The 11,273-nt window shown below is 28.4% G+C and overlaps 2 protein-coding genes across 2 annotated transcripts; both read right to left on the reverse strand.

The window, feature by feature from the left end:
* Nucleotides 1–4,883: 4,883 nt before the first annotated feature.
* Nucleotides 4,884–5,579, reverse strand: SAPINGB_P003533 (uncharacterized protein; the record flags this gene model as incomplete). Its single annotated transcript, XM_031998250.1, has 1 exon — nucleotides 4,884–5,579. The coding sequence occupies one exon, from the start codon at nucleotides 5,577–5,579 to the stop codon at nucleotides 4,884–4,886; it is 696 nt and encodes a 231-aa protein (XP_031854141.1).
* Nucleotides 5,580–10,419: 4,840 nt separating this feature from the next.
* On the reverse strand, nucleotides 10,420–11,244 carry SAPINGB_P003534 (uncharacterized protein; the record flags this gene model as incomplete). Its single annotated transcript, XM_031998251.1, has 1 exon — nucleotides 10,420–11,244. The coding sequence occupies one exon, from the start codon at nucleotides 11,242–11,244 to the stop codon at nucleotides 10,420–10,422; it is 825 nt and encodes a 274-aa protein (XP_031854142.1).
* Nucleotides 11,245–11,273: the final 29 nt, after the last annotated feature.

The raw sequence follows: 11,273 nt of genomic DNA on the forward strand, positions 1-11,273 counted from the left end.
GATCATTTTTGTTACAATATCATTAGTCAAGGCATGTAGATTAACATGATATTAAAATGAAGATGGATGCTTACGTACTAGAACTATATTACTATTTTAATTATACGAAAGTAATGCACTGAGAAGATCATTTTTTTTTAAGAAAAATACTCGTAAGTGTGGTTATCATTTTCAAATAAAAAAAAAAAAATAGTGAATAATTTTTTTTAAGAAGAAAAGTTACAAACTAGTATGGTTTTTCTTCAAAGTGTAAGAAAACTAACCTATTTTATGAAAAGATGATTATGGGCTTAAGTTGAAACAAAACCCGCAATTAACTAAAAGAACTAGAGATCCCCTGCAGCAGCAGCAGCAGCAGCTGAAGTAAATACTAATTAATAGTTTAAATATTAAAAAAATAAGTAACGAGCATTTGAAACGCCTAAAAAGATTAGTGATTTTGTTTTGTTTTTTTTTGAAACCCGATATTGAAATATAGAAGGACATATATATATATATATATGGTGCAGTTAAATATTGAACCAAAAAAAAAAAAGGGACGCCCTCAAAAGGGAATTTAAAGGCAAAATAAATGGTTATGGCAGTAAAATTAATCCATCAAAAAAAAATTTTTTTTTTTTCCCTCTCTGGTAAGCTTGCGGAAAGAAAAATAAACAGAACATAGTATCTTTAGTAATTTATTCTAGTAATTTGTGTTGGTTGGTTGGTTGGTTGGTCATTGGGTACTTTACAAGATACTTGATATATGACACGAGGCTGGTGAAATGAGAAACAAGACGCCAAAATACCAAAAAAAAAAAAAAAAAAACGAGAAAAAAAAAATCTTCGTCATATAAAAGGAACATAACAGAAACATTTGTGATGGATAAAAGTTTACAAAAGTAGTTAGTTAAGCGGGAAGACATTACATTGAAAAATACGGCAGTTGATGAGAGAATGGCGTGTAATATTTATATTATTATTTTCATTATAATTATTATTATAATTATTATTTTTCATAGTTGTATTTTTTTTAGCTTAAAAAAGCACCGGAATATTGCTACAAAAAAAAAAAAATTAATTATAACGTAGAGGAAATGATGATGAGATGGATACTTGATTCTATCAGAACAGACAACTTTTTCTTAGAGATCAATGACTAGCTTAGAAAAGAACTAGCAACAGCAACAATAACAAGATTTGAAATGGGGGAAAAAAAAAGAACTTTATATACATTAATATACCTAAATATTTTGAGCAAATAAACTGACATAATGTTATTTTAATTAATTCTTAAAAGATTGAGGGGAATATGCCTACCCAAAGGTATAATTTTTTGCACAACAGTTCCCACCATCAGTAACAAGATTTTGGAGCAGTGAATGTAACTGAGTAGATTGAAGAAAAAGAAGAAAAAGAAGAAGAAGGAAATAAAATAAAATAAAATAAAAACAAAATAATAAATATTATTATCTTTTTAGAACATGAATTGGTTCCCATATTGGACGCACAACTGAAAACTACTATTAATTTTATTACAATTATTACTAACTATTTCTTTTTGTTTGTTTGTTTCTAGAGTTTGCTTATGAAAAATCAATTGAAATTTTTTTTTTTTCATCATCTTCCTCTTCCTATTTCTGATACTCAATTAAGAAAGAAGAAACGACAGAAAAAAAATTTTTTTTTTTTTTTTTTAAAAACAAAAAAATAAATAAATCAATAGGACTAATAACATCAATATTGATAAAAATTCTATACAAATCTCAGAAAAAAAATAAGTTTGAGGGCGTTCCACATTGACACTTAACAGTTTTATTTATGTTTTATTTATGTCCCATACATAATGTCGTTCACGAAAATGTGCCATGAAATGGTATTAATTCTTTTTTTTTTTTTTTTTTTATCTGAACTTTTTATTCACCTTTTTTTTTTTTGTTTAACTCTTATTTACCTTTTTTTATTTTTTATTTTTTTTATTTTTTGCTTTCTCCACACACATTGTAATGTTAATCTGAAATTTAGTTATGTGGCAGCAAAATTCAATATCATGGGCAACCTAGTCCCATATCTCTAAAAACAGGGTATAGAGGTATGAAAATACAATAAAAAAAATAAAAAAAATAAAAAAAAAATAAAAAAAATAAAAAAACTGAATGGGTGTTTGTGTACATATGTTGAATAAGGAAAAAGATATATATTTAATTTAAACGAGTGATTATTAGAATGAATAAAGGTGTTACTATTCGATTAGACTAAGAAAGACCAAATCTTTTTTTTTTTTTTTTTTTTTTTTTTTTCAAAATATTTAGTAACAGTTTGTAAAGTGGAAAAACCTTTTCCTTATTATCAAATTAAACGATCCAAACTAATAATGTAACCATGTCTAATTCAGGAAGGTAGTAATAGTTGCAGTGAAATATAATAAAATAAAATAAAAAACCCAAGGGAAAGGATGTATCGTGGTGAAATTGTCTTCAAATATATGAGATTTTTTTTTATAATTTTTATTATCATTGTAAAAAAATTTTTAAAGTACGTAATATGTAGCTTTAAGACAGATTATTATCAACCAAAAGAGGTTATATAGGTCATAGGATTATTAATTAATCAATCAGTTATGCGCCATCTATGTTACTCTTCACTGGTCTGAGAATATGCTTAGACACTATTATAGTCATCCATCTCTTCTTGAATTTACTCCTTATTTATTTATTTATTTATTTATTTATTTATTTTTGTTGTTGTTGTTTCAATTTTTGAGTATGAAAATATTTTGAAAAATTATTCAAAATCCCAAGTTTTTGGAGGGAAAATGAAATATAAAAAAAATAAAAATCAATGAGAAATAATATTAGAAGAAGATGAATAAGAAGAAAAGAAAAAAAAAAAAAGAAAAACTTTGAATTGAATATATATATATATATATATTTTTGTATTTAATTAGATATATATTTAATTAAAATTATTATAAAATTTTTTTGATATATTTAAAATACAAAATTCTTTTTTCCTCTTTATTTTCTTTTCTGTTCCTGAAGACCCATCTCCACTCATCTCAGCTATCTCTTTTTTTTTTTTTTTTTTTTTTTTTTTTTTTTTGCTCCACTAGTTCCATTCTCCCCCTGAAAGATATAGCTTAAGTTTAGTTCCCTTCTTTTCCCCCTTTTTTTTTTTTTTTTTTCTATCAGGTTATTATTATAGTTTCATAATGGAAGTATACATCATTGGTACATGTTTAAAAAAAAAAAAATTAACCTTAAGCCTTTAAGCTAATAGTTTCATACATCTCATTGGCATTTTTGTTGAACTAACTAATAAACTGATTAACATAATAATGAAAATTAAAGAAGGTAAATCTTATAGCTACTATGATTACTCACTAAAGTTTTATTTCTTTTAAAAAAAAAATTATTTATTTATTTTTATTTATTTTTTTTTTATACAAAAAAAAAAAAAAGTGAATTTCATGTTTAGGTCTTCCAGAAGATAATTTGTCTCTGTTCCGTTTTTTCCATAAGATTTTCTTCTTTTTCTTCTTTTTCTTTTTTTTCTTCTTTTTTCTTCTTTATTTTTAGAAAGAATGAATTTCTTCTAAACTCATTTCCATTTGAGTTTGAGTGTGTTTCCAACTGAAGAAAAAAAAAAAAAAAAAAAAAAAAAAAAAAAAAAAAAAAGAAAAAGAAGCAACCATTTATTCTTTGATTTGCCCATATTCACATGGAAACGTACTTCATCGCCAGTTTTAATGTACATGCTGCTGCTACCAACTAACTACTACTAGCCAAAGTTACCAAATAGGGAAACATCGTTTGAAGATCATCATAAAGTTGATGTATGAATAATATATTTAAAATTATTTAGGCCAAAAAAAATAAAAAAAAATAAAAAAAAATAAAAAAAAATTAAAAAAAAATTAAAAAATAAATAAATAAAAGTAAAAAAGAAGTGCATCTGAGACATAAAAAAAATAGAAATGCTTAGTTTGCTATTTTGTCTTCCCCTTTTTAAACAATACGATTATATCCGTTGTATTTTTTGAAAATCACGCCAACTTTAGTCCAATTTCAAATATAAATTTTCAATCAATAATAGTATACATATATATATATATATATATATATTTATGACTCATGATTCCAATGAAGACCAAATATGTAGCTCATCAAAGAGATTTTAGTTTTCATATATATTGATAGGTGGAATACTCATCCCATCCTTTCAAAGGCGTGCTATTAAAAAAAAAAAAAAAAGTATGAATTTGTAGTATGATCCTCAACCCATTTAAACTATTTCTACATCAAAAGCATTTTTTTTTTTGTACAGTGGCAAGTGCGTGCTTGGTGTAAGTATGGTATATGACTGTGCACCATCGGAACGAAAGGCAGCAACAATCCCAAAACTGCTGCTGCTGCTGCTGCTGCTGCTGCTGCTGCTGCTACTGAGTCGAGTCACTTGGCTGCTGATTTGATTTGGCTTTAAGAGAAAGAGGGTTGCTGATTGTGGTAGTGGAGTGGTCGTGGTAGTGGAGAAGATTAAATGGAGAAAGTAAAGTAAAGAAAAGTCAAAAGTCAAAATAAAAAGTTAAATTGGGAAACGAGAAACAATAAAAAAAAATGTGGCTAAAAGAAGACTTGCTCAAACTTTGTCTCCTATTTGCACTTATTCAATTTTTTTTTTCTTCTTTCTATTAGATCCAAACAGTGCAGTTCATCTTCCCATATAAAACTTTTGAGAGATTTTTTTTTTGTTTTTTGTTTTTTTTTAACCGTCTCTCCATTCCCATTGTATATGTGTATTTTAAAGAGAAACAAAAAAAAAAAAAAAAATAAAAATGCTCATTTTTGATGCCTAGGTTTAATTCTCTTTTGTGTATTTGAAAAATAAATCTGTTAATCTGCACATCACCAAGGACTACTTGTTGGATTAGATCGCCATACAAAGTTTCGGTCAGGTTCCACCATCACGTTCATGCTGGAAATACTGGGGCTTAACCGACCACTCATGCTAGGACTATATCTTCCATTTAGATCATCTACAGCCCCGCTTCCTGATCCCATTGATGTACTTGTATAATTGACACTGGCTGATGTCGGTAGACTAGCAAGGTTTTCTGCTGTTTTCCGTCTGCTGTGCTGGCTTCTACTGGTGCTAGTGTTGCTACCACCACCATTATCACTTCCAGTACTGAAGTTTTTCGGCCTATATGATTTATCAGAATACCCGTCGGCTGGCGCTCTGCGCGAACCGCTTTTGCTAGAGCCTGAAGTGCTGCTGTGATTATGGCTATGGCTATGACTATGGCTATGATTATGACTGTGATTGTGACTGCTGCGAGGCACACTTGTTGGTGGAATTATTGGTTCCATGGTGAAATTTGAAATGTTTTGTTGCGGTTGTTGTTGAAGCATAGCACAGCTCATGTTACTGACAACACCGGTACCAGCTTTTCGAATTGGATGACACGCCTCACACCACCGATCAATATATTCGGGGATTCCAGTAGGATGTTGACATCTGGCAGGGTCATGACAGTACTTAACTCGCTGGTAATTATACTTGTGACCGCATTTAAACAGCTCGTATTTCCAAGTGCACATTATAATTTTTTTTTTTTAAGTTTCCAAAAAGAGGTAAATAAGAAGATGAAGAAGGGATTTTTTGGTTTGAAATGAAAAAAAAAAATAAAATAAAATAAACAAAAAAGCTTTTGATTAACTCAAAAAGGGAAAGCGATTGATATCCATAGAAATGAATGGTATTGTAATAGTTTAAAATGAAAAAGAAAAAAAAAAAAAAAGAGAGAGAAAGAAAAAAAAAAAGCGAAGAGGGACAAATTTACATTTATATATATATTCATATAGATATTATCCGACTAGATAGATATATATATATTTGTTTATTTATCTCCATGTTTTTAAGCTAGTACCAAACAACAATGCCTTAATGGTGGAAAAAATCAACATGAAAAAGGCACAAATTTTTTTTTTTTCATTTCTTTTTTAGAAAAAAAAAAAAATTAAAAAGGTATTAACAATCTTTGAAGTTGATTATTATAATTATTATAATTATTATAATTAAATATATATTTTATTATTATTATAATTAAATATATATTTTATTATTATTTCCCTCTTATTATTACCATTTATTAAATAAAAAAAAATTTTTTTTCTTTTTTTTTGGGGGGGGGATTTAAAGAGACAGGCGCTCATGTGTTCTAAGCATTCCAGAAAGCACAACATACGAACTTCTTAAGGCTAGTCTTTATTTATTTATTTATTTATTTATTTATTTATTTTTTTATTTATTTTTTTATTTATTTTTTCTCATTTCTCATTTCTCATTTTCTTTTCGCCCTATTTTTCCGTCTTATCTCAGTTTCAAATTTCTTTTCCCTTTTAATTTTTTTAATTTTTTTTTTTTTTTTTTTTTTTTTTGATATAAGTCTAGTAAAACTTTTCTTCTTTCTTTTCTAGCCTGGTTTGAGTGCTGGTCTTAAGCGCCTTTGGTTCCTGTTTTTGTTTTTGATGGAGGAGGAGGGAAGGTCAGACGCTTTAAGTTAAGATTGGGCAAAAAGTTGTTATGCTTTTTATACAGGCAATATGAACTAAAACATCATTTCTTTTCCAAAGTCAATCAATCATTACTACCTTTGAAGGTGATCGTATTTTAATTACTTTGATTTATTACTTTGATTTATTTTTATTATTTTTATTATTATTAGTGTACTACTGTTAATAATTTAGATAAGTTAGATAATATAGATAATAATTATCTATATAGATAATTTTGAGAGAGGTATGGTGTATATATGAAGCTTTCACATATTATTTTACCAAAATTCCACCATGGACTCATCTGCTTTTTTTTTTCACTTCCATTCTCATGGTAGTAGACTCGATAATATTACAGCTTAGCTTCTATCTAAATGCTCAACATCTTCACAGTATGTCTTATAACAAGATAACAAGATGGAAGAGACCCTGTGTTAACGCCAAAAAAAAAACAGTTTTTTTATGTAGCAACAATACAAACACTACCAACCAACCAACCACGATCAATCATCATACTACTAAACACGTACCACCAAGTCATTTCTTTCTACACTGGTCCCAGTGTGAAAAATATCGCTGAGCTAATATAAGCTGTCATATATATATATATATATATATATATATATATATATCTATGTAACGCTGTACATTGATACCACTAAATTTTACGAAAATATACTACTGACTGCAGCAATGATTATTTTCAACAAGCTGTTATTTATTTATTTATTATAGACATCATGCACATGCCATGCACAGGCTTATGCCACGCTCCATATTAAGTAGCAGCATATTTCTTTGCCGATTTTCAAAGTATCCGGTTGCCTTCTAGAAAAGGAAGCCCGCCTTAAATAAACAGATGGAACAGTTACTAACACCAGGAGAGGGAATAGAAAGAAAAAAAAAAAAAAAAAAAAAAAAGGGGGGGGGCATTCAGGGGAAAGAAATATCATTTTCTATGATAGAAAAAGAAAGAAATAAAGAAAGAAAAAAAAAAAGGAAGCCTGTAAATAAATTCGATGCATATTATCATATTGTTTGAAACAAACAAACTATACTATTTGCTCTAATATTATACGAATCATCATTATCCCATATGGAAATCTGCTTAAAAATAAAATGTCATGTTGAATAAAAAAAAAACCTGAATTCGGAATAAAAACCTCCAATTCTTAATTGCCAACATAAATACCAAAAAGACCCTTAGTAAACGAAGTTTGCAGAATAACTCTATTAGATACCTTGCTATCATCATCACGATATATTTCTTAATGATAATACCTCACCAGAGGAACCTTTTCCTCTTACCTTTTAACAAATGACCCAAATTAGTATACCTCCTCGCATCCTCATCCTCATCCTCATCCTCATCACCTTTTGTATTTAAGGTTACTAAAAAAAAATGTCTCTTGATTTTTTATTTTGTTGTTTATTTTAGTTTAATATATATTTTTTTTAAGAAAATGAATCAAGCAATATTCATACAAAAGCATCAACATTCACCAAAAACAGCCACAGACGTACGCACCGTTATTGCAAATCTTTCTCTCAAAAAAAAGATATGGGCATGTATATCATTTACTACTACAACAAGTGCCAATCCAAGAATTTGACATATGTATGTTCTTTACGTTTATTCTTTAAGACCGTTGCATGACTTAGCAGAAATTTGAAACCTTTTTTTTTTTTTAGTTTTTTCAAATAATAAAAAAAGTAAAAAAAAAAAGAAAAAATATACGGAATACACGGAAATAAAAAAAAACAAAAAAACAAAATTTACTTAGGTTTAAACATTTTGCTGTCCATCAATTGATGATATGATGTGATGATGCTAATAGTCTTGAATTTGGTAGTTTAGAAATGGCACTACGGTATTACGGATATCGTTTGTACGTCATCTAGCCATATACCATATTTCTTTTCTTCTATCTAATTATTTTTAAAAATAAAAAAAGAAGCCCTTTTAAAACATAAGCGACTAAAGATATTTCTGAAAAAAATTTTTTTGATTATTATTATTAATAAATATGTACTAAAAGCTTACTATATATACAGTTTTTTTTGGGGTTTAACCACATTGCATACGACTAATTTAACAAGAAATATTTTTTGAAAATATTTGAATGACTTGGAAACAGGGATTCTATCATACGCATTTTCATGATAAGCTAACCAAATAATAGAAATGAATCTGAGCCGGAAAAGGTCATGAGGAAAATATCAAAAAATATTTTTCTGATTATTCAAAAAAAAAAAAAAAAAGATTATAATTAAACATGTGAGTAATACAAATCTTTCAAACTTGTTATCTTCTTACAATTATCATCTAGATTTCATTTTTTTTTTAAACAAAAGATTGAAATCGTTCTTTTAACACTCAAATATGAATAAAATTTAACGGTTAGATTTAAATTTTGTTACAATTATCCTTCATATCAAACTAAATATGATTTAGTCAATAATACTTTACAAGTTTTTTTTTTTTTTTTTTTTTTTTTTTTTGTAAATCACAATATATCAACCACCAATATTATATACCCTCAAACCCCAACTAATATAAATGCAACATCTACCATAAAGATAACCAAATTTTGGAGACTTCCCCTCAAACTTTGGATAATATACCTTCAATGTGACTTTTCATAAAAAAGATAAAATTGCTAGACGACCTACAAACTTCCTGGTCATTTAATCTAAATAAATAAAAGAAAAAAAAATCTTTGTTTGGGAAGATAAACACATAAGCTAAAATATAGTCAACAGAATCGTGATCTGATTCAGCATTCGATGAACGACTTTTCCAAATAAAAATAAATAGATATCATCATTTAAATAAATGCTTTCGGAAACAGATATCCAGGCTAAAGGATCCGAATTCAAAAAAAAAAAAAAAAAAAAAAAAAAGAGACTCTTTAAAAAGCAACTTTAACCTTTGACCTGAATTTTTTGTTCTCTCTTTCTCCCTCTTACTTTTTCTCTTTCTCTCTATTCCTCTCTCTCTTACCTGAGGGAATATTTTAAAGTTGAGTAAGTTTCAACTTTTTTTTTAAAAAAAACAAACTTGTCCCTGTATTTCTATTCATTCAGACACTGAAAAAAGCATCTTTTAATCATTTATCCGATATATTTGGACATGTTATTTTTTTTTTTTTTTTTTTGGTATTTTTGGTATTTTTGGTATTTTTGGTATTTTTGATTTTTGAAAAATAAAAAAATAAATTATAAAATCTAAATGGGACCCGTGGAGAGATGGTTACCTCAATTGTCGGACCACAATCAATCGATTGATTGTATCAGAAACAGCTATCTGCCAGAGACTTTACCCTTCAGGAATAAAAGTAAGTTTATTTTGTTTTGGTTTTTTCTTCTTCTTGGTTTATTTCTATCTTCACTTCGGTTTTAAAATACATCTTTTATTTTTCCCTTTCCAAATAATATAATAAAAACTGCAGATAATACATCCTATGGTTGCTATTTGCATAAAAACTTTTTTAATATCTACATCAATTTTGATATCCTTTTTCTTATTTTTTTTTCTTCCTTTGCTTGTTAAATATATTTTTTTGCTTATACTAATTTTCAATATGATTAAAAGAAATAAATGGTTGAAAAGAGCAATTCAAATAAAATAATATTGCAAAAAAAAAAAAAAAAAAAAAAAAAAACTCAGTATCCAAAAATTCGTCGTCTTTTTTCCCTTTCTTCTTGTGTCCATCTGAGGTCATGCTTCCGAGCCATAGAATTATTTCTTTGTTATTTGTTAATTGTCATTTTCTTTTTCTTTTATGTTTATTTTGATTTTGTCCAGTGAAAAAAGAAAAAAAAAAAAAACATTTCATCATTTATCTTTTTAATCAACCCACAATGATTGAATCGTTTCTGCTTACCTTCGACGTTCCGAAAATGGAACGTTAGTAACTTCATCTGGAGTCTCAATCAATTTGGACATCTCTCTCTTGGGCTCAGATACTTGTTTGGTAGTAACTGTAAGTTCCGGTTTTTTTAATTCCTTGTCCTTCCCCAGAATATTGGACGCCGTTGCACATCGAAATACCAAAGTCATAGGAAGCGGCGCATCTTCATCATCATCTTCGTCGTTACATTTTTTTTCTTCACCCAGTGACCCTTCATCCCAAGAAAACATGTATACTTGATTGTCATCATCATCATCATATTCCTCTCCATCCCTTTTTTCTCCTTCTTCTTCACTAGATGATTCATTCTCATCTTCATTACTAAAAGATCCATAATGCCTTCTTTCTCGTGCCTCTAATGATAAGGGTGATGCACCTCTAATGGGTACATTCCGGCACAGGCTTGGCATTGGTTTGCGTCCAAACGGCCCATACGGGTCCATGTTGCGACATCTGCACAGAGGCTTAAATTTGTAAGACACATCATACTTGTGCTGCCCAATAGAGGCTTTGCCATCACGAATTACTCCAGTGCTCGTGATTTTATTTACGGAAGATGCCGCAAGCAAAGTAGGTGACTTGCTTCTAGATCTGGATTCTGAACTAGTAAGTTTGGCCGCACCCACTTTATTCTTTTGCTCTTCTTGAACAATACATGTGGGGCACTCTTCGTCAATCCGGATAATGTCTCGTAGCTCACAGAAAATAGACTTCATAGTCCGATTACATTCCTGTATACTTGGGACCGCACTCAAATGCCCACAACTGTACTGGCGATAAGTCAAAATGCACATTATTGAACTTGGTTATATATAAGCTTGTT

Source organism: Magnusiomyces paraingens (assembly GCF_902498895.1).
Source record: "Magnusiomyces paraingens strain CBS 517.90 genome assembly, contig: contig3, whole genome shotgun sequence".
Lineage (NCBI taxonomy): Eukaryota > Fungi > Ascomycota > Dipodascomycetes > Dipodascales > Dipodascaceae > Magnusiomyces > Magnusiomyces paraingens.